The sequence below is a fragment of the Salvelinus fontinalis genome, chromosome 41 (assembly GCF_029448725.1).
Source record: "Salvelinus fontinalis isolate EN_2023a chromosome 41, ASM2944872v1, whole genome shotgun sequence".
NCBI lineage: Eukaryota > Metazoa > Chordata > Actinopteri > Salmoniformes > Salmonidae > Salvelinus > Salvelinus fontinalis.
Window position 1 is genome coordinate 22,868,204 of NC_074705.1, and position 24,280 is coordinate 22,892,483.

At 42.0% G+C, this 24,280-nt stretch overlaps 1 protein-coding gene across 3 annotated transcripts; it reads left to right on the plus strand.

Annotated features, from left to right (window-relative positions):
* The first annotated feature begins 2,323 nt into the window (after positions 1–2,323).
* Positions 2,324–24,245, plus strand: LOC129840624 (ATP-dependent RNA helicase DDX3X-like). Of its 3 annotated transcripts, XM_055908633.1 has the most exons (17): positions 2,324–2,653; positions 10,618–10,669; positions 11,381–11,431; positions 13,072–13,396; positions 13,533–13,640; positions 13,823–13,922; positions 14,157–14,292; positions 14,433–14,629; positions 15,030–15,190; positions 16,270–16,414; positions 18,017–18,161; positions 19,160–19,210; positions 19,987–20,168; positions 20,395–20,512; positions 20,629–20,782; positions 20,882–21,012; positions 21,183–24,245. In XM_055908633.1, exons 1-17 carry the CDS (start codon positions 2,609–2,611, stop codon positions 21,266–21,268), a joined length of 2,187 nt encoding a protein of 728 aa, XP_055764608.1. In that variant the 5' UTR covers positions 2,324–2,608; the 3' UTR covers positions 21,269–24,245. The 3 variants fall into 3 exon arrangements, with proteins under 3 accessions (XP_055764608.1, XP_055764609.1, XP_055764610.1); XM_055908634.1 differs by lacking the exon at positions 19,160–19,210; XM_055908635.1 differs by lacking the exon at positions 11,381–11,431.
* Positions 24,246–24,280: the final 35 nt, after the last annotated feature.

The window sequence follows — 24,280 nt, forward strand, 5'->3', positions numbered from 1 at the left end:
ATGCAGCCAGGGAAACCTAGAGCCAGTGACCTTAATGTTTTCGATGCATCCACCATGCATACTACCTCCTGTGCCATAGAAGTCCAGAACTCCTGGCAGAGACTTCAAGACACCTACATTTTGGGACCCTGCATTCACATAACAAGGCGTGTCAGTACAGTAGCCTCCAGGCAGCTACCTGTTATGTCGCAATTTGAAACACGTGGATAAACAGCAGGGGAATACTACAAAAAAAGTAGGTTGGTGGTTGATTAAAAGGCTTCTTTCAAAAAAAATGTATTAACAAATATAACACACCTACTCATTTCAGGGTTTTTATTTTGGCTATTTTCTACATTTTAGAGTAATAGTGAAGACATCAAAACTATGAAATAACACAGAATCATGTAGTAAAAGTGTTAAACAAATCAAAATACATTTTATATTTTATATTCTTTAAATAGCCAACCTTTGTCTTGATGACAGCTTTGCACACTATTTCTCTCAACCAGCTTCATGAGGTAGTCACCTGGAATGCATTTCAATTAACTGGTGTGCCTTGTTTAAATATATATATATATATATATATATTTAACCTTTATTTAACTAGACAAGTTAGTTATGAACAAATTCTTAGTTACAATGACGGCCAAACCCGGACGACGCTGGACCAATTGTGTGCCGCCCTATGGGACACCCAATCACGGCCGGATGTGATACAGCCTGGAGATAAACTTTTGTCAAAAGTTTATTTGTGGAATTTCTTTCCTTAATGCGTTTGAGCTAATCAGTTGTGTTGTGACAAGGTAGGGGGAGTATACAGAAGATAGCCCTATTTGGTAAATGACCAAGTCCGTATTATGGCAAGTACAGCTCAAATTAGCAAAGAGAAATGACAGTCCATCATTACTTTAAGACATGAAAGTCAGTCAATATGGAACATTTCAAGAACTTTTTAAGTTTCTTCAAGTACAGTCTCAAAACACATAAAGCACCATGATGAAACTGTCTCTCATGAGGACCGCCACAGGAAAGGAAGACCCTGAGTTACCTCTGCTGCAGATGATAAGCTCATTAGAGTTACCAGCCTCAGAAATTACAGCCGAAATAAATGCTTCACAGAGTTCAAGTAACAGACACATCTCAACATCAACTGTTCAGAGGAGACTGTGTGGATCAGGCCTTAATGGCCTAATTGCTGCCAAGAAACTACTACTAAAGGACACCAATAAGAAAAAGAGACTTGTTTGGGCCAAGAAACATTAGCAATGGACATTAGACCGGTGGAAATCTGTCCTTTGGTCCACATGTGTAGTTCCCACCGTGAAGCATGGAGGAGGTGGTGTGGGGGTGCTTTGCTGGTGACACTGTCAGTGATTTAGAATTCAAGGCACACTTAACCAGCATGGCTACCACAGCATTCTGCAGCGATACGCCATCCCATCTGGTTTGCTCTTCGTGGGACTATGATTTGTTTTTCAACAGGACAATGACTCAACACACCTCCAGGCTGTGTAAGAGCTATTTGACCAATAGCATCAGATGACCTGGCCTCAACCCAATTGAGATGGTTTAGCATGAGTTGGACCGCAGAGTGAAGGAAAAGCGGCCAACAAGTGCTCAGCATATTTGGGAACTCCTTCAAGACTGTTGGAAAAGCATTCCAGGTGAAGCTGGTTGAGAGAATGCCAAGCGTGTGCAAAGCTGTCATCAAGGCAAAGGGTGGCTACTTTGAAAAATCTCACTACTGTCATTGGTTACACTAATTGTAGTGTGTCTACATAACCTGGTTCAATAATTCATGACATTACCCTGAGGAAGGCACAGTGATGCCGAAACGTTGGTAAATACCCATTAAATTGCTGGGAGATTATACATGGAGTGTGCGACTTGATTTATTTTGATAGTTTATTCGCCGTTAGTCAGCACCTCCACACAAACTATTATTCTGGGTGTGCGCCAGTTTTTATCTACTTTGAAAAATCGAAAATATATTTTGAGTTGTTTAACACTTTTCTACATGATTCCATTATTTCATAGTTTTGATGTTTTAAGTATTTTTCGCAATGGACAAAATAGGAAAAAATAAAGGACTTGAATGAATGAGTATGTTAGGTATGTCCAAACTTTTGACTGATACTGTATGAGGTATTGACTGTCATATACTGCTGAATATCTTTAACTCAACTATGACGATATTCTACATCACAATTGAATATGAAATAGTACAGCAAATTATACAAATGTAGCCAGACTTTTAAAAACTTTTTGGAAAGGGTGATAAAATGTTGTGATATGCGCAATGTCCTCCTCTGCTCTTTGTGGTTGTCTCAACCAATAAAATCTCGCTCTGGGTTCCTGCTTCTAGCTTCCATTACACCACGACACGCACCACCACCAGTTAGTAAGCGTTGTCGGTTTAAAGGCTTTAGACCACCTAACTATAGTGTCATGAAAATAAGCAAAAATAATTTACAGTAATATAATATATCAACTGTATCTTTAAGGTTCATTCATTCGGAAATTGACAAAAGAAGAAAAGACGAGCGAAACCTAAGGGACGTCGACAAACCGGCAAACAAAGAGATCCCTTCTCGACGACAACATTTTTCCTCAATATTCTTTAGTTATGAGTCATGTGGCCGTCGAAAATTTACACGGTCTAGAACAGCAGGTGAGTTTTCTGTATTTATTGTTATTTGTTTTCATATCTATAACACGTAGAAATGAGTAGAACGAGTCTGAAATGCAGTCGTTGATACCAAGATAGCTGGTTAGCTTTGCTCGCTAGCTACGTTAGCTGTAACTGCGTGTGTTGTCTAATCTCTGGGTAAAATGGAGGCCGGTGGGTGATAATGGTTGGTGACGATGGCGGTGCTTCACGTTCAACAATGCAGTATTTCTGACAATTGGGTTTATCCTTAACTATGCCTCTGAGACATGCAATCTAAACCCTATGTTCAATGTTGGTGACATTAACAACAAAAAAATATCTTGCATTTATTCACTTGAGCTGATGATTGTTAGCCTGCTTGCTAGTTTGGCCTCTAGTTAGCGTTAGGTACGTCCGCTAACATGAAAGCTAGCTGGCTACATTTTCTTCTGCGTCACTGTCACATTGTTTTAATCCCGAATGAACAAAGCGTGTTTATGCTTTGCACAGTTGCTGGCTAGCAACGACTGCATTGTTTGGCGTTGTGTTGTGCTATAGATCTTGTTGCCATGTTAAAGAACCTGTCATTGTTAAATCATCCAGTTTTTGTCACCTGTAACGTTAGTCCAGCTGACAGTATCCAGGAAAACACCCATTAATTTGGTATGGAAACATTATAAAAATGAGTCTTGCTGTAACTGCATTTGCAAATGCAACATTTGTCTATGTTAAATATGGTCAAACGTGGAAGATGAAACCTAACATAATTAGTAAACTGTCATGACATTTTCTGATAGTCAGCAGATGCATATTTGACATGTGCTTGGCAGTGTGAAATGATGTTGGGTTGGTGGGGGCCAACTTATTTTGACACAGGAAATAAGACCTCTGAGCCATGTTGGTCACGCTCCTTGACAACCTGTATTTGTCTGTTAAAGTAAAGGACTCGAGGGGAAGAGTTTAGGTAGCAGTATATACATTTGAGCAGAGAAGAATCTAGTCCAACTCTGTAATTGGAGTGTTTTGGTAGGGTTAGGGAACGAAATCAAGCTATGGTTCTGGTGTTACACTTTGTATTCCATGTTATAGAGAAACCTCTCATGAACACACAATACTTTATTTCCTGATGATAGAATTTACCATTGCTGATATCAAATGTTCAAGTGATCTAAAAAGGTCGCGACATGTCATTGTCAATCCCTAGTCAATAATGGCACCAAATCACTTTTCTGAATTCTTAAATTAAACACATATTGTCCAATATTTCAAGATGGTGTAGTCATACTGTTAGGACATTTTCAGGGCTGATGTAGTATAGAGATTATTCAAATAAAAGCAATAAATTATTAACTTAAAATGCTGTGTAATGCAAATTAGGCACTTCATACGCAAACCAGGCAGTACAGAATACATCATTACTGTAATTTAAGCCCAATTGAAAGTAGGGTGGTCATATTAACAGATCTAAATATTTTATACCAAACTTGAGTTTGCAAAAAATTGAAACAATTTATGAAATTAGCTTTACACTTTTTACACTACTTTATGCAAATTACATACTTACATACTCACACACAGCCTAATTGTGTCTGCATGCTTCCCATCCACAATCATTTGGAACAGTTCATGCTTTTATTATAACAGTGTTGCAGTGTTGTTCATTTTTGGTTTTCGGCAAGTCTTTTTCCCCCGGCTGTTCACGCCCCTTCGTCTGGGAATGGTTAGGAGTATGGATTCTTCAATGAAGTGTGTTGACATTCCAATGAGAGTAATATTTTTCACTTTAGAAATAATGTGCCAAAAATCTTTGTAAAATGAAAGAAAAAAGAGGGGGGGGGGGGGGGGGGGGCAACGCGTCTTTGGCAACAACCTCAATGATTTACAAATTTCTTGAGTTGTCTATTTTGACCAAGTGTATACTGGCTACGGCGTCTCAAGATGGACAAAAACTAGAAAAAATAAGCAATAGTACTTTTTCAAGTGATGGTCTTTTTAAGGGAGTATACGAGCACACTCGTTCGGCTTGCCGACACATGCGGAAGGCTTAAGACACACACTTCTCAGCATCGCCACACACTTACCCAACACGCACACATCACACACTTCTCACTAAGTCTGAACTGTAACACGGAAAGCTACTAGTCTAATAACGTAGACTAGCTACGTAGAATAGCTATAGCTACAAGTCTAAAAGTATGTGGACACCTGCTCGTCAAACATCTAATTTCAAAATCATAGGTATTAATATGGAGTTGGTACCCCCTTTGCTGCTACAACAGCCTCCACTCTTCTGGGAAGGCTTTCCACTACATGTTAGAACTAGAGGTCGACCGATTGTGATTTTTCAATGCCGATACCGATACCTATGGATGACCAAAAAAAGACGATACCGATTAATTGGCCAATTTTTATTTTATTATTATTATTTAAATACATTTATTTGTAATAATGACAATTACAACAATACTGAATGAACACTTATTTTAACTTAATATAATACATCAATAAAATCTATTTAGCCTCAAATAAATAATGAAATATGTTCAATTTGGTTTAAATAATGCAAAAACAAAGTGTTGGAGAAGAAAGTAAAAGTGCAATATGTGCCATGTAAGAAAGCTACATTTTAAATTCCTTGCTCAGAACATGAGAACAAATGAAAGCTGGTGGTTCCTTTTAACATAAGTCTTCAATATTCCCACGTAAGAAGTTTTAGGTTGTAGTTATCTTCTTATGGCTGCAAGCCCGACCTCGGTACACTTATGACAACAGCCAGCTCAAGTGCAGGGCGCGAAATTCAAAATATATATTTTTAAAATATTTAACTTTCACACATTAACAAGTCCAATACAGCAAATGAAAGATACACATCTTGTGAATCCAGCCAACATGTCCGATTTTTAAAATGTTTTACAGCGAAAACAACACGTATATTTATGTTAGCTCACCACCAAATACAAAAAAAGGACAGACATTTTTCACAGCACAGGTAGCATGCACAAAGCCAACCTAACTAACCAAGAACTAACCAAACTAACCAACAAACAACTTCATCAGATGACAGTCTTATAACATGTTATACAATAAATCTATCTTTTGTTCGAAAAATGTGCATATTTCAGGTATAAATCATAGTTTACATTGCAGCTACAATCAGAAATTGCACCGAAAGCAGACAGAATAATTACAGACACCAACGTCAAATACCTAATTACTCATCATAAAACATTTCTGAAAAATACATAGTGTACAGCAAATGAAAGACAGGCATCTTGTGATTCCAGCCAATATTTCCGATTTATTAAGTGTTTTACAGCGAAAACACAATATAGCGTTATATTAGCTTACCACAATAGCCAGAAAGACAAGCCATTTCCCAGCAGTAAAAGTTAGCGATCGTAACAAACCAGCAAAGGATATATAATTTTTGACTAACCTTGATATTCTTTATCAGATGACAGTCCTATAACATCAGGTTATACATACACTTATGTTTTGTTCGAAAATGTGCATATTTAAAGCTGAAATCAGTGGTTATACATGTTGCTATCTTAGCTACTTTTTCCACAACGTCTAAACAGCAACGATATTTTTCTGACACGTTTTCTGACACACATATTCTGACCAAATAGCTATTCATAAACATAACTAAAAAATACATGTTGTATAGGAAATGATAGATCCATTAGTTCTTAATGAAATCGCAGTGTTAGAATTCTAAAAAATAACTTAATTACGACATCCAGCTTCGGTATAGCTGAGTACCCCAAAGTTGGGCGCCGGCGACTAGTTCACATGCACGACAGATATATGAAATAGCATCATAAAATGTTTCTTACTTTTGGTGATCTTCCATCAGAATGTTGGACAAGGTGTCCTTTGTCAAGAACAATCGTTGTTTGGATTTAGAACGTTCATTTTCCCTCTTGAATTAGCAAGCACACTTGCCAAGTGGCGCGAATCTCTCCATGTCAACAAACCGAAGAGAACGGAACACGGCAAAACTCCCGAAAATGTTTCAATAATCTGATGAAACTATATTGAAAAAACATACTTTACGATGATATGGTCACATGTATCAAATAAAATCAAAGCGGGAGATATTAGTTGCCTATAACGGCAGCTAAACAGAAGGCAAATCCAAGTCCCCTTTCGCGCTCTCCAGAAAACAGGAAATGGGCGGACACGTCATACAAAGAGCTTGTATTCCACTTCAGACCAAGATAAACACGAAATTTCTTCTCTCACCGCCTCTTGACATCCAGGGGAAGGTGTATGAAGTGCACGTATACTAATACGTATCATGCCCATGTATAGGCAGGAAGTAGAACAGAGCATCGATTTCAGACTTTCCACTTCCTGGTCAGGAAGTTTGTGCCAAATGAGTTCTGTTTGACTCACAGATATAATTCAAACGGTTTTAGAAACTAGAGAGTGTTTTCTATCCAATAGTAATAATAATATGCATATTGTACGAGCAAGAATTGAGTACGAGGCCGTTTGAAATGGGCACCTTTTATCAGAGCTATTCAATACTGCCCCTGCAGCCATAAAAAGTTATTATAGGAATTCTAGGACTATTTCTTTCGATACCATTTGTATTTCATTAACCTTTGACGATTGGATGTTCTTATAGGCACTTTAGTATTGCCAGTGTAACAGTATAGCTTCCGTCCCTCTCCTCGCTCCTACCTGGGCTCGAACCAGGAACACATCGACAACAGCCACCTTCAAAGCAGCGTTACCCATGCAGAGCAATTGGAAAAACCACTCCAAGTCTCAGAGCGAGTGACGTTTGAAACGCTATTAGCGCGAACCCCGCTAACTAGCTAGCCATTTTACATCGGTTACACCAGCCTAATCTCGGGCGTTGATAGGCTTGAAGTCATAAACAGCGCAATGCATGAAGCACAACGAAGAGCTGCTGGCAAAACGCACGATAGTGCTGTTTGAATGAATGCTTACGAGCCTGCTGCTGTCTACCACCGCTGTCAGACTGTTCTATCAAATCATAGACTTAGTTATAACATAACACACAAAAATACGAGCCTTAGGTCATTAATATGGTCAAATCCGGAAACTATCATCTCGAAAACAAAACGTTTATTCTTTCAGTGAAATACGGAACCGTTTCTTATTTTATCTAACGGGTGGCATCCATAAGTCTAAATATTCCTGTTACATTGCACAACCTTCAATGTTATGTCATAATTACGTAAAATTCTGGCAAATTATGCGGCCCAAACTGTTGCATAAACACTGACTCTGCGTGCAATGAACGCAAGAGAAGTGACTCGATTTCACCTGGTTAATATTGCCTGCTAACCTGGATTTATTTTAGCTAAATATGCAGGTTTAAAAAAATATATACTTCTGTGTATTGATTGTAAGAAAGGCATTGATGTTTATGGTTAGGTACACATTGGCGCAACGATTCGCACCGCATCTATTATATGCAACGCAGGACACGCTAGGTAAACTAGTAATATCATCAACCATGTGTAGTTAACTAGTGATTTATGATTGATTGATTGTTTTTTATAAGATAAGTTTAATGCTAGCTAGAAACTTACCTTGGCTTCTACTGCATTCGCGTAACAGGCAGGCTCCTCGTGGAGTGCAATGTAATCAGGTGGTTAGTGTTGGACTAGTTAACTGTAAGGTTGCGAGATTGAATCCCCCGAGCTGACAAGGTAAAAATCTGTTGTTCTGCCCCTGTACGAGGCAGTTAACCCACCGTTCCTAGGCCGTCATTGAAAATAAGATTTTGTTCTTAACTGACTTGCCTAGTTAAATAAAGGTGTAATAAATAAAAAAAATCGGTGTCAAATTACCGGTTTCCTATTGTTATGAAAACTTGAAATCGGCCCTAATTAATCGGCCATTCCGATTAATCGGTCGACCTCTAGTTAGAACATAGCTGCAGGGACTTGCTTCCATTCAGCCACAAGCATTAGTGAGGTCGGGCACTGATGTTGGGTGATTAGGCCTGGATCGCATTTGGCGTTCCAATTCATCCCAAAGGTGTTCGATGGAGTTGATGTCAGGGCTCTTTGCAGGCCAGTCTAGTTCTTCCACACCGTTCTCCACAAACCATTTATGTATGGCCCTTGCTTTGTGATCGGGGGCATTGTCATGCTTAAACAGGAAAGGGCCTTCCCCAAACTGTTGCCACAAAGGTGGAAACACAGAATCATCTAGAACAGGGGTGTCAAACTCATTCCACGGAGGGCCTAGTGTCTGCAGGTTTTTGTTTTTTCCTTTCAATAAAGCCCTAGACAACCAGGTGTGGGGAGTTCTTAACTAATTAGTGATGTTAATTCATCAATCAAGTACAAGGGAGGAGCGAAAACCCGCAGACACTTGGCCCCCCGTGGAATGAGTTTGACACCTGTGATCTAGAATGTAATTGTATGCTGTAGCGTTAAGATCTCTCTTCACTGGAAATAAGGGGCCTAGCCCAAACAGTGAGAAACAGCCCCAGACCATTATTCCTTCTCCACCAAATCTTTACTGTTGGCACTATGCCTTCGGGCAGATAGTGTTCTCCTGGTATCTACCAAACCCAGATTTGTCCATCGGACAGTCAGATGGTGTAACAGGATTCATCAAACCAAAGCACGCGTTTCCACTGCGCCAGAGTCCAAAGGAGGCAAGCTCTACACCACTCCAGCCGATGTTTTGCGCGTGGAGATCTTAGGCTTGTGTGCGGCTGCTTGGCCATGGAAACCCTTTTCATGAAGCGCCTGACTAACAGTTCTTGTGCTGATGCTTCCAGTTGTGAGTGTTGCAACCGAGGACAGATTTGTACGTGCTTCAGCAGTCCCGTTCTGTGAGCTTGTGGCTTACCACTTGCTCCTAGACGTTTCCACTTCACAATAACAGCACTTAAAGTTGACCGGGGCAACTCTTGCAGGCCAGAAATGTAATGACTTGATGGTGCCACGTTGAAAGTCATTGATCTCTTCAATGAGACCATTCTACTGCCAATGTTTGTCTATGGAGATTGCATGGCTGTGTGCTCGATTTTATACGCCTGGCAGCAACTTGTGTGGTTGAAATCACCAAATTTTAAGGGTTGTCCACATACTTTTCTATTATAGTGTTTCATAAAGTACAGTATTTGGATTTTTTTGGACATTGGGTAACAGCTGATACTTTGTTTAAAAAATCCTATATGTTTTTCTTTTAGTGTAAACTGATTTGTTTACTGCTGGGTTTTTTTTTTTTTTTTTTATGCATTGGTCCATTATTTCTCCCTCACCGTACACCCTTTTTTTGGGTCTGTATTCTTGTAGCCCAGGGCTGCCCAACTTTCTTCCTGGAGATTTACTGTCCTGTAGGTTTTCAGTCCAACCCAAATTTAGCATATCTGATTCAGCTAGTTAAGGTCTTGTTGAGCAGCTAAATGGTAGAATCAGGTGTGTTAAATTAAGGTTGGACGGTAGATCTCCAGGAAGAGGGTTGGGCAGCACTGTTCTAGCCTATTGGCAGTTTTGAGTGTCTGCCTTGTAAGAAAGTATCTTTGGTTGCTTGCAAAGGTACACCCACGGTAGACTGCTCTGCAAAGTGTACAATTGAAGCTTACTGTAATTGGATTGTGGTGGTGGGGGGGGGGGGGGGCAACGACTAGACAGGGGAGTTCCCTGCTTCACATATACTACAGTGCTTCCCCCATTATACATAAGGGATATTCATGTCTTTCTGCTTTCTGGAGATCAACAGTTTGTCACACTTTATTTGGATAGTGTGACCATCTGTTGATAAGCAACTGCTGGCGTAGGATAGGGAAAGGGTTAGGATAAGTGTTAGGGTTAGTAGATTGTTAGTTGAAATGTTACTGTGGAGCATCTATAGATGGAGTGTTACCCAGTTTGTCACCCTTTGTCTTGCGGCTTCCTGTCCTATATGCATGTTTAGAATTACATTTATCCATAACAGTGTTTACCATAGTACCTAACTGTACGTTTCATTTTCTATTTCAGCTTGCTGTCCTAGGCTTGAACAATGCTGACGGGCAGGGCGGAGGCACTGGCAGTAAGTGATCTCTACTCTTTGGGCCAAAGGACATCTAGGTTATGTTATGATGATCCTTTTCTTTTAGGATCACTTGGTCTGAAGCAGCCCTCACTCTTATCCTTTCCTTCAGGGCCATTGGGTGGTTCAAGGACTGAATATATCCCCCCCAGGTGGCCTTTTTAATGGATAGTTCATACCCCAAAGTCAAAAACTTTTGCTGTTTTTTTCAGACCGTAGTAGTGGTCTGAAGTCGAGCTGAGTTAGTGTTCTGCAGATAAATTATTGGTACCGTCCAATCAAAGGCCCATGAAACATCCCAGTCCTGACATCACTGGCCTTTGTGGGAAAGAGACTAGAGTAGGGAGCTTTAAACTATTGGGACTGACTCACATTTCCATCAGTGTATTACTAGGTTAATTTAGGTATAAGATGCCATCAAGTGATTTTAATTTCACTTATTTATTTTTAGCCAATTCATGCTCTTATCATTTATGAAATAGCATAAACGCCATTTAAGTTTCCAGTTTCCTCATTTGGGGTACAAGACAGTTTTCAACTTTTTTTGTTTTTGTTTTGTTTAATCAAACAGGCCAGATAGGCTACTTAATCCCTATTAAATTAAAGGGATTGAGACATCCCTAGAATAAGACTAGGAACCCATTAGACCTGTGACGTGTTTGTCCGTTTGTGTACAGTACTGCCCTTGTGTTCACAAGTCTGTCTCTCTAGGGACCTGTTACATTCCACCTCATTTACGGAACCAAGAGGCTTCCAAAAATGGTAAGTGTCGTCCCCCCATCAACACTACCACCTCTATGAGGTATGCCAGTTGGACACTGTAAAAATGCCCTGGCCCCCTAGTGGTCAAGAATGCCAAAATGCATTGTAGTGGCCCATAATAAACATTTCACTAAATTGATTGAGCTAGCAACGATGCTGTGAATTTCCCTTTAAAAAAAGCAGACAATTAGCTTTAGTTTTATCTTGACAATTTCTTCTCGCTGGACTGGTACAAGGTCAGTTAGAGGGAGACCCGGATGTATTGATTTTCTCCTCTAGTTGGAAACAGTGGCGTAAAGGTTGCGTTAGAATCCCCATCTTATATAGCCAGCCGCTTGTTTTTATCTCATCCCAAAAGAGACTACAGGAAGACAGACACAAAACCGTACATATCCAATGTCCTGGAGTACATTTTGTGACCGCATCTGGGAACTGCTTTGACAAACCATCAACCACTCCATTTCCATGCTCTTACTGGCCTACATTCGCAGTACATCGGCAGCATGTTTTCTTCATGAAGCCCCCCCCCCCCCATGACGTTGTTTTTTTTGCAGCAGATGCTTTCTCTAGGCTTGAGCGCTTTGTCAATGGCACCAGGAAGCTGTAAGTCCCTTTAGAATCCGCTCTTAGGCTGAGGGAAGCTCTGGCGTTTTTTATTTTAAATGTTATCTTTATTTTATTCTGCATGTTTTAATTAAATTGGCTACCAGAACAGTGGTCTCACTCAATTCGATTAGAAAACAAGGCCACGTGCATTTCGACAAGGGGACTGGAGGCTCTCAAATTACATCTTTTAAACCACATTCCCATGGGTGAAACGAAGACATGACTGTCTTTTTCCTGCATTAAGGGTGTTGGCATCCGCTCTCACATGCTTACATTTTGTTCAAACAAAAAACAGACTCCATTAGTTATGTCATTCCAACATACTGCTTAATTGCAACGTTTCCATTTATTTGTGTGTGGAATTTAAAGTGGTAGGTATTAGCAAATTAATTCTGCTTGCATTACGAATGTTCCTTAATCGGGACCCTAGTTAATGAGCCAAATTATTGACTTGTGTAGACTGTTTTATTGTATGGCTTGTGCATTGTTTACTGGGAAAATAAGCCAGGTCCTTTTTAATTTAATTATTTCCCTTTTCAGAGGCATCCATGCAGTAACAAGTGGTGCGTGTCTGGGATGTGAAAGTCAAAGGAACCAAGAAGGGCGTGGTTCCATTGTGCCCCTAACCCCTACTAGTTCTAAAGGACCTCAACACATTTCTTACAGCCATTCAGGTCGTTCTAATCTGTGAACATAGAAAGGCTAAGGGGAAGTAGCTAGAGGCTGAAATGGAACTAGGCCTACTTGGTCCAAATCTCTCTTCCTATAGGGTACGTTACTGCCTACCGCTGTTGTGCCCTTGAGGAAGGCACTACCTCTAAGTGCTCTAGGGGTGCTGCTCTGCCGCTGCCCCTGTGTTGCTCCCAGCCTGTGGTGTCTGTCAGATTGTGTACTGTGACAACAACAACTAAAGAATATCTGTGCAAATGGACCAATAAACAAAGTATTGTATTGACTGCGTATGAGGAGGAAACCCTCTTGTACTATGGGAGTCACCATGTCTCCCCTCTATTTCCTTTCTGTTTTTACCCAAGATACGCCTGGTGGCTGGGACGGCGGACGCAACAATGGCTTCGTGCAGAATGGTTACCATGACAACCGCATGAATGGAGGAAACCGGTACAACAGTGGCCCGCCTCGCATGGAGAGGGGCAGGGGGGGTGGAGGTTTCCGTGGAGGAAGGGGCGTGACCTACAACCCGGTACAGCCTATGCAGAATGCCGGCATGTTTGGCATCTACGACAACAAAGATGGCGGCGGCTGGAACACGACTAAAGATGCCTACACCAGCTTCGGTGCGCGTCCCGACAGGGGGAAGTCTGCTTTTTTCAACAACGGCGGGAGTGCGCCCCGAGGAAGGTGAGAAGACTAGAGAATTCACTCCCAAGCCCTTAGCCAACAGTTTTCAGGTTCCTCGGAGTTCAGTACTGTACCATGAGGCAACTCGTTAGCAAGCTAGCTTTCCTGACCCCTGTGGTTATGTTATGCTTGACAGTTACCAGCGTGGAGGGTTTGTAGGCAGTGGAAACAGCCGCTGGGTGGAGGAGTCCAGGGATGATGAGGACTGGTCCAAACCCACTCAGGCCAATGAGCGCCTGGAACAGTGAGTAGTAACCTAACCTACCCCCCTTTCTGCATACTAATGATATTTCAATAATGAGGGGTTACCAATGTCATTTTACAATACATCACTATCCGCTTTATCAATATCCCCTCTTGTTAAAATGGTCACGTAGACCTTTCTCTGTCACTTTCCTGACCTTCTGTGTTTCTGCTTCTCCCCAGGGAGCTGTTTGCTGGTGGCAACACAGGGATTAACTTTGACAATTACGACGACATTCCCGTTGAGGCCACTGGCCAAAACTGCCCCCATCACATTGACAGCGTGAGTCTCCAACTATTCTAGCCAAATAACCCTGTTTCAGATCCAGTAGCCCTCATGTCCTATTAGTTAGCATTTTGTTAGTATTCTCCAAAACCTGAAGCGTTTCCCATAGGATCTACTGAGCTGCTTGTGGTGCTGTTGATCACCCTGCACATATCCCCCCTTCCCCCTGAAACAGTTGCGTGAAAGCTGTTTGGTGTTCATTTGAGTGACTGGTTTGTCTTCGTATTTCAGTTCCAAGACATAGAGATGGGAGAGATCATCATGAGTAACATCGCCCTGACCCGCTACACTCGGCCCACTCCGGTCCAGAAGTACGCCATTCCAATCATCAAGAACAAGAGGGACCTGATGGCCTGCGCCCAGACAGGTTAGAACCAGAGCCAACTAGAACCACTCCAAATTGGATTGGTCTAGAGAGCTATATGCAGATATGACTTACGACAACTTTATTGTACTGTAGTTGATTTAAGTATAGGTATATGACTAATATAAACTGTGGTCTCTCAGGTTCCGGTAAGACTGCCGCGTTCCTGTTGCCTGTACTGAGTCAGATCTACAATGAAGGCCCAGGAGAAGCCCTCGCTGCCCAGAAGTCTGGAGGACAGGACAACGGAAAGTATGGTCGCCGCAAGCAGTACCCCCTCGCTCTGGTCCTGGCCCCCACCAGAGAACTGGCCCTGCAGATCTACGAAGAGGCCAGAAAGGTAAGCAACTGCCACCCTCTCACCTGGGATGTTATTGCGGGTGTAGCAAAATGCTTGACACACCCACGCAATGTGACCACACACACAGAGGGGACAGACATCCCATCAGCATCAATACCAGCTAGGTCGGTAGCGGTCTGCCAGTGGGCCTCTATCTCTTTGGCTCTGTTTTTGTGTTGACGGCCAACCAGCCAAGGTTGGTATTAGGGAACTGCAGTGTAACACACAATCATTGTTTGTGTTCTCCTTTCTCTCTCCTCTCTTGTCCCTTTCCCTGCTTTCTCTCTCTGTACCCCGTATTCCCCCTCTCCCTTCTCTCTCACTCTCTGTACCTCGTATTCACCCATCTCACTCTCTGTACCCTGTATTCACCCTCTTCCACCTCGCTCTCCTGCTGTAGTTTGCATACCGGTCCCGTGTGCGTCCTTGTGTGGTGTACGGAGGGGCTGACATTGGCCAGCAGATCAGAGACCTGGAGCGAGGCTGTCACCTGCTGGTGGCTACACCTGGACGACTGGTGGACATGATGGAGAGGGGCAAGATCGGCCTCGACTACTGCAAGTGAGTAGACTTCCAACAGTCTGGACTGCTGGCAGACTGAGCTGTCCCAGACATAGCATCTGGTTCTTGAATTCATTGTTTTTGAAAGGTGCAGACAAGTTACAAAGCCCCAGGGACCAGTCACTAGGCACTTTACCTCGACGAATAACCTAAGCCCTATTCGCATTGGATTTATTTTACTGGGGGGGGTGGGCGTTATGTGAACAAATCACCACATCTGTAATTTAAGTCCTGTCCAAATCTTCCATGTCAGTCATTTTTAAATGGCAGAAGAGTAATAAATCCAGCTGGAAAAACCCTATCATTTTTCGACTATCTCCAAAGTCCTCTGATAATACTAGTCATGTGCGACTCGATATCCCTGTCTTGTGAGAGAATGTCTTGAGTTTGACAGGCGTTGCTCATGGTTTGAGCAAGAAACAATAACTGATTAGATGGGTTTTAAACTCACATGAATATATATATATATATATATATATATATATATATATATATATATATATATATATATATATATATATATATATATATATATACACACACATATACATATACATACATACATACAGTGGGGAGAACAAGTATTTGATACACTGCCAATTTTGCAGGTTTTCCTACTCACAAAGCATGTAGATGTCAGTAATTTTTATCATAGGTACACTTCAACTGTGAGAGACGGAATTTAAAACAAAAATCCAGAAAATCACATTGTATGATTTTTAAGTAATTTTCAGTTTGGGGAAATAAATGTAACCCATCTGAATTGTCCTTTGGAATAAGACATTCTGGAGTAATAATTACATAACCAGTGTTCTCTTGTAATACTAGCGCTGTGCAAATAGAGCTCTAGATGAATTGCGTACATGTGGGCAATATGATTAATTCCACCTAGTCCATCAGAGTGCAAGCAAGAGCTGAGACCATATTGCGTAGCCCAGCTCTAACTCTCCTGATGCAGCTTATCAGACTATTGATTAGTTGAATTGGCCTGCTGGACAGGAAAGGAATCCTACATACCCATGCGTCTCTGACTGGGAAAACAGGTCTACAGCCCATCCCTGACCCTGTCTCTCTGTTAGTTACCTGGTGCTGGATGAGGCTGACCGGATGTTGGACATGGGTTTTGAGCCCCAGATCAGACGCATCGTGGAGCAGGACACCATGCCCCCTAAAGGCATCCGTCAGACCATGATGTTCAGTGCTACATTCCCCAAGGAGATCCAGGTACACACATCCACATGGTGTTCAACTCCCTTTCTTAAAGAGATCATGGACAATAATTGTTACTCTCCAGTCCCCACAATTGCTTATGTATTTGTCAAAAGTATTGTGCTTAAACTTCTTATGGCTGCAATCCCGGTAACGGGATCGATATGACAACAGCCAGTGAAAGTGCATGTCTTACACCATTTTAAAGGTAATCTTGTTGTTAATCCCACCAAAGTGTCCAATTTCAAATATGCTTTTCAGCGAAAGCACTACAAATGATTGTTAGGTCACACCAAACCACAATAAGCACAGCCATTTTTCGAGCGAAAGATAGCAGTCACAAAAAGCAGAAATATAGCTCAAATTAATCACTAACCTTTGAGGATCTTCATCAGATGACACTCATAGGACTTCGTTACACAATACATGTATGTTTTGTTTGATAAAGTTCATATTTATAAAAAAAAAAATCAGTTTACATTGGCGCGTTACATTCACTAGTTCCAAAAACATCCATTGATAGTGCATAGCCACATCGTTTCAACAGAAATACTCATCATAAATGTAGATGATAATACAAGTTATACACATGGAATTATAGATATACCTCTACTTAATGCAACCGCTGTGTTGCAACCGCTTTCCTTAATGCAAACCATGTAATAATCTGAGACGGCGCTCAGAACGAGTCAAATTAGCCGCCATGTTGGAGTCAACAGAAACCAGAAATTACATGATAAATATTCCCTTACCTTTGATCTTCATCACAATGCACTCCCAGGAATCCCAGGTCCACAATACATGCTTGATTTGTTCGATAATGTCTGTTATTTATGTCCAATTAGCTACTTTGGTTAGCGCGTTTGGTAAACAATTCCAAAGTCACACAGCGCGTTCACTAAAACGTGACAATGTCCAAAAGTTTCGTAACAGTCTGTAGAAACATGTCAAACGATGTACTGAATCAATCATTAGAATGTTGTTAACATACATCTTGAATTACGTTCCAACCTGAGAATTACATTGACTTCAGTTGAGCGATGGAACGGAGCTGCCTCTCACGTGAACGCGCGTGTTCAATGCGTGGTCACCTCATGGCAGTGCTGAATCATTCCTGTCTCCTTCGGCCCCCCTTCACAGTAGAGTCATCAGACAAAGTTCTATTGATTGTTGACATCTAGTGGAAGCCGTAGGAAGTGAAAACTCATCCATATCTCGCTGTAATTTCAATGGGAGGTTGGTTGAAACTTGACCAGCCTCAGAAAAAATCCAAACAGGAAGTAGAACTTCTCAGGTTTTTGCCTGCCATATGAGTTCTGTTATACTCACATAATTCAAACAGTTTTAGAAACTTCGGAGGGTTTTCTATCCAATACTAATAATAATATGCATATATTAGTAACTATGACTGAGGAGCAGGCCGTTTACTCTGGGCATCTCTGTGCACCTTTCATCCAAGCTACTCAATACCGCCCCTGTAGCCAAAAGAAGTTAATGAGGAAATGTGTTATTTGCATTTTGTCTTCTCTCTATGGTGAATTAACACACCTTTCCACGCACATTTTAATAAACTAACCTCCATGTTGGCTCCACAACTAACACGAACACCTCGGTCAGATCCTGGCGCGTGACTTCCTGGAGGAGTACATCTTCCTGGCGGTGGGACGTGTGGGCTCCACCTCCGAGAACATCACCCAGAAGGTGGTGTGGGTGGAGGACGGTGACAAGAGGTCCTTCCTCCTGGACCTGCTCAATGCTACAGGTAACTACCTGGACTATACCTGTCACTGACTCAACCCCCTCTCCTGTCCCTGTCTGTTAGTGTGTTACTTACTGGGACTTTTACTGGTAGTGCAGGGTTTCTCAAAGCTCATCCTGGGGACTCGCTCACAAGGTTCTAGATTTTATTCCAATTGAGCAACAATTGTATATACATTGATATGTGGTTGATAAGGGCATTCGGTTATCTGACGGAAGCTTTGATTGGTTGAAATGAAAACCTGCATGGACAGTGGGTGTTTGAGGACTGGAGTTGAGAAACCCTGTGTTTGAATAACCCCTCGGTGTCTTATGAATATGTTGACTTGATCAGTTGGGCTAGGTGGAATCTGCAACGGCAGGATTTCCCAACATCGGCTGTCTTTAATCAAATCTAACTAAATCCTGAAGCTAATTATTGATTGAATATTCAGACATGTCTTTGATGGGACAACTTCCCAGCAGATTCCACCTGCTCCTAACACTAGACTAGTTCCTGATTTTTAAAGCTTGTCAGATGTAAGCTATAGATCTTAGAAGATGGGTAACCATTCAGCTGTGATGGTCTAGTATTGATTGCATCAGGTATTCTGTTCTTTCAGATGGTCATAAGCCTGGGTTGTGTTCAGTGGGCAGTTTTTGTGTGTGTTGAACGTGACCCAGAGTTGGTAGTGTCATAGGGTCAGATGTGAGGTGAAGACTTATACTCTAGCTTAGGTATGTTGGCTATCATAAACTGACCCTGCCTAGTATCCCCAACCCCCAGTTACTCCTATGCAGAGCCATGTACACACAGAGTTCAGGAAACCGTCCTCCATGTTGGCACCAAATGTTCCTGAACAATAACATTCTAATAATGAGGTCGTATTGGCACTTGTTGGTACCATTAATGGCGGCCATTGGGTTTTCTGAACTCTGTTGGCTAGCCTCCCCCTTTTTAATGTCACTTATGAACTGTTGAAACTGCAATGAGTTTATCATCGGGTTTGGTTTTATCCAAAGTCATTCCGAGCGAAGTTCAGGACAATGCAGGTGAAAACATAGAGAAACCTGGTAAGTAGGAATTTATTATTACTAAAGTGGATGTGGAAGCTTGTATCTCATTTCATATTTCAGTTTATTTATTTATTGCTTGGCCTGTGTTGGTTACCCATATTAGTCATCCATTTGTGTCCAGACGAAGGTCCCGTTGGTTCTGATCAGCCATCTAGTGTGGTTGTCATTGTGAGGTCATTCACTGTTTTGAAGGGTGTTGTCTCCTTTGTGTGTTGATTTGGGAATCCATGACTGTTGATTTGTTTAGCCCACACCCTGCTTGCTACTGCAACCGTATGCCATTTCCTACACTTATTCTTTTGTTATGATGGCCATGGCAGCTTGCAAAAACGTTCACTGCAGTTAGAAAAATCAATAACATGATCCACTATTCTACCAGATAGAGATATGTTTGAACATGTTTCTCTATCTGAATGTGCTGTAACATTTTAAACCTTTTGAAGAAGCCCTACTCACTGTAGAGTAGCAGCTTTAGATATGCAGCTTTTCTTTGCCAGAGCCTCCATCTCTTAGCAACACTATGGATGTTTCTCCTCTCTCCTACTCCCACAGGGGGTAGTGGGTAGATGCTGTTTCCATACCTGTAATGTCTTCCCTGGGGCTCGTTTAGGAGGGTGCTGAGCAAGCGCTGAACGTTGCAGATAGAAATGCCACAAATAGACCTGATGCTAAGCCTCCCATATCAGAAACCGAGGCCGTGTCTGTTATACAGAATCTATTTCTATCTGAACATTTTTAAGCCGTGACTCACCGGTCTTCCTTCTCCTCCCCAGGTAAGAACTCTCTGACGCTGGTGTTTGTGGAAACCAAGAAGGGAGCGGATGCCCTGGAGGACTTCCTGTACCGCGAGGGTTACGCCTGCACCAGCATCCATGGCGACCGCTCCCAGAGGGACCGAGAGGAGGCTCTGCACCAGTTCCGCTCAGGACGCTGCCCCATCCTGGTTGCCACGGCGGTGAGTCTGCAAGCTGACATTTTGGTTTGAATTCTACAGCTCTGTTACAGCTAAAATATATTGGTTGACAAATGATAAAGCCAAACACACTAGGTCTTTGGCATACTGTTCAAGGCCTGGTGTTTGTTATGCAATATGGTTGCATGTTGGGGTCATTTAAAAAGGGAGCTAACATGCTTCTGTTCAAACAAGAAGGCCAATAGTTGTATTCGGTCTCTTGTACCAGGTGGCTGCCCGTGGCCTGGACATCTCCAATGTCAAGCACGTCATCAACTTTGACCTGCCCAGCGATATAGAGGAGTACGTCCACCGTATTGGCCGTACTGGACGTGTGGGCAACCTAGGTAAGCCTCTACAACATTCAAGAACTCTCAACTCACCATTCAGCGACACGTAATGCACATTTTTTTCATTTAGATAACTATTTTACTGTAACATGGTGAACCCTCTTGTCTCCCAGGTCTGGCCACGTCGTTCTTCAACGATAAGAACGGCAACATCACCAAGGACCTTCTGGACATCCTAGTGGAGGCCAAACAGGAAGTGCCCTCCTGGCTGGAGAGCCTGGCCTATGAACACCAGCACAAGAGCAACACCCGCGGACGCTCCAAGAGGTACACACATACTTACACACACACCTACATAAAGGAGCAGAAGTACAAGGGTTTGGAGACATTCACTATCTTAATCACTGACTCATCCTCTCTGTTTAGGTTCACCTCTGGTGGCTTCGGAGCCAGGGACTACCGTCAGACCAGTGGCGGCGGCAGCACTGGAGGGTTCGGGGGTCGCGGTGGACGCCAGCCCGGTGGACATGGAGGAAACCGTGGATTCGGTGGCGGCGGTAAATATCAGTTAAATCCTCACACTGGAGCAACATTTGGGTGTAAATATTACTGTTGGTCTATCCCACAATTCTTAGGACACATCCAAGAGTTAGTGTTTAATTCCAACCATGCTCACAGTCCTTATACTCCTAACACTGTCCTGACCCCCCCCCCCCCCACATCACAGGTGGCTTTGGAGGTAACTTCTACAGCAGTGACGGCTATGGAGGAAACTACTCTCATCAGGGGGGAGTGGACTGGTGGGGCAACTAAACATCCCTCCAAACCTATCCCCCTCTACCTACACCTCCTTCCCCCACCATCGCAGTGGGTCGCGCCACGCCAAACTCACTGATAAGGAAACCACATGTGTAACCTAAGCCAGACTATATAAACCCCCGTGTAGCTTCCAAACAGACTGCAGTACATTACCAGCTGTGATTCTCTGACCGCTTTTCCAAAAAATGGAGCTGAGAGACGGGGGACCGAGAGGACAGCTGACCAAGAGGAAAGCTGGAGCCACTGAGCGATTCCTAAAGAAACATGGCACCGCCAGGCTCTGGAATCATCGTGTGGTCACCCGTAGTGACTATAGCGTATTTAGGATCTTGGGACTTGCAGTTATTTTTTTTCTTTCATTACAACTGCTTTTTCTTTCTTTGTAACAAAACAAACTGAGGATCATTTGTTTGTAAATGTACTGTGCCTTTAACAATTAGATTGTTTTATCTGTATTTTCTTTTAAGTGTCATAACTGGCTAAAACCTGGCCAACAAGAACTAAATTATATATTTTTTGTTTTGGGGTTTAACCGTTGTTTTGTTATTTTATTCGGAAGGAAAACAAAATAAGCTTGAACTAAATATCAAACCTTGGCAAACACTGAGATGACATGACTTTTGAGTGAGTCATTTGTCCATTTGAGCTTCAAATTTGTCACAGGGTAATCTGATGGCTCAAACTAGCTCCGACCGCATGTTGCAGCCATCCTATGAGAATTCCACTATAGGTTTTCAAACCCTTGTGTGACAAAAGTGCACTTCAAGGGGAAAAAAGAGTTCAAAATATTTTTCGCTCACTCTATCCTGGAGAGGAATATGGTAGTCTTCACTAAATGAGCCATTCCAGTTGTACGATTTTAAAATTGAATATTTAAATGGTATGTCCATACATACAAGCTGTTTGAGCAAGTCGATGCTCAAAAGTTCAGTTCCCCACTTACAAATTGACTTGGCATTGTGGCACCTAGTGAAGCAACTTCTTCTAGCTGCCTGGTGGGTGAATTTAGTTTTTGATTGAGCTTTTTTACTTAAACATTTTGGAGGATGGCAATTGACAAATATCCATCCTTCTGAGAGAATGTTTCTTAAAATTGTCAATTCTAAAACAGCGCTTGCCATATAGAAAGTGAAGTTCGAATGGTTGCCATAGGACCACACAGTAACCTGGGTGGCTTTGCTCTTTGTCAAGGCCATCCTGGGATGAAATACGCATGCAAGTGTTGTTGTTTTTTGGTCAAGGAGTTAAAAAAAATGCAAAAGGAAATTCTGCAGCAGGCTTTTATTTCATTACAAAATGTCGTTCTCTTACACCTTTTAATTTAGTTCTCTTTTTCAAGCTGCGTTCGAATCCGAAGGACATTCTCGGGTTAACTGTAAAAAGACACAAGCGCTTCCTCCTCGGAGAGCGTAGGAAGATCAAAAGTTAAGGGTCAGCAATGTACAGGCGAGCAAACTGAATTGCACACGTAGCAAAGAGTGATGGGAAGTGCAGTTTATTTACCAGTGCACCAATTTAAGAGGCAATGAGGTTTTCCTGTGTATGCTGGCTGGTGAATCTAGCCCACGCCACCCGGCCAAAGACGGGGGTGCTTTATCTATCCTTCATTTCTGACAGAACCAATGCAGCTATTCTTCCCTTTGTAGGGTTGGGCCGCCTTGGTGTATTATGTAAAACCACTGGCCAGTTTACTACTATAGCTGGCATCCAGGCTTCCTCCTTATATAGGAGGGAGGCCCAACGTTGGCAAGATAAAATGGCATTTTAAGTGCAATAGGTATATATTCTCAGTGTCTGTTGTGCCTTGACATTTGAATCAATAACAGTGAGGTGGTGGTTATGAAGCAGATGCACTGACGGTATTGTGTTAACTTCAGATTGAATGGTGCTACCTAAGTTAGGTCTAGGCCCCTTTGTGATGTTACTTAACGGCCATCAAGTTTTTCAAAAAAAACATTTTATTGCACATCTAGAGTTTTATATAAATGTCTTGAGTGTGTGTCCTTAAAGCTTCCGAATTTTGTGTGTGAGGAGATTGTGAAAAACGCAGCTTGTTTACGAAAGGGGAAGGGTTATCACTATTTAAACCAGGATTTATTTGGGACCAGGGGTTAGTTCAGTAGCAGTCTGAGAATTGAGCTATTTGCACACAGATTACTAGATTCTACTTTTGCTGCTAGTTTGTGTAATTTATTAAGCATTTTTGAGAAATATTTATTTTTATAAGCCTAAAGTGATAGTTTAAGAAACTTGACCAAAAGACAGTACAAAAACACTGGCACTTGAATGTTGAATGTCACCGGTATGCGTGGAAATTTATATTTTTCGGGGTAGTGTGAGCTTTTTAATGTCAGTCATATTGGACTCAATCAAAATCCACACCTGTTACTTCTAGCAGTACTGGCCACATGGCCACATGGCCACACCGTCTAATCAACCTTAACGTTTAATTGGCGAACAAAATTTGAAACAAACAACCAATGCCAAGGTTTGGATAAAAGTGATAACATTTTCTAAAAAATATTGTACCAGTGCAAGAAGTGTCCAGATTCTCTCCAATTCAATTAGCTTTTCCTTGTTTTTGAGGGTTTTTTTTCCTTCCCCCAGCGAATGTCTGGCACATGGCAATCTTAAGGAAAAAAAACATGTGGTTCTGCTCTGTTGTTGTATTTGCATATTTGGGCCTCCGTGTGTTCTGTGGAGTGTGTGGTGAGTCTTACAGTAACATTGGCTGACTGAGTCTGAAAAGTAAAGGTTTGGATGAAACGTATGAATGGAAATGTGAAGCTGCAGAGAAGAGGGGTTGGAGAGCTTTCGGCTGGCCAGACACTCCCCTGAACGCCACTGAAGTCGCCCACTAGTTTGTATTTGCTTTATGTACTAGTTTAGAGGCTGTGCCCTGCACGAGAAAACACCTGTGCATTTATTGTATGATTTTACCAAAATTAAAAGTTGACTTGCAAATACTTAACCAACTTTTGTATTTTGTCTTTGCATATCATGTGT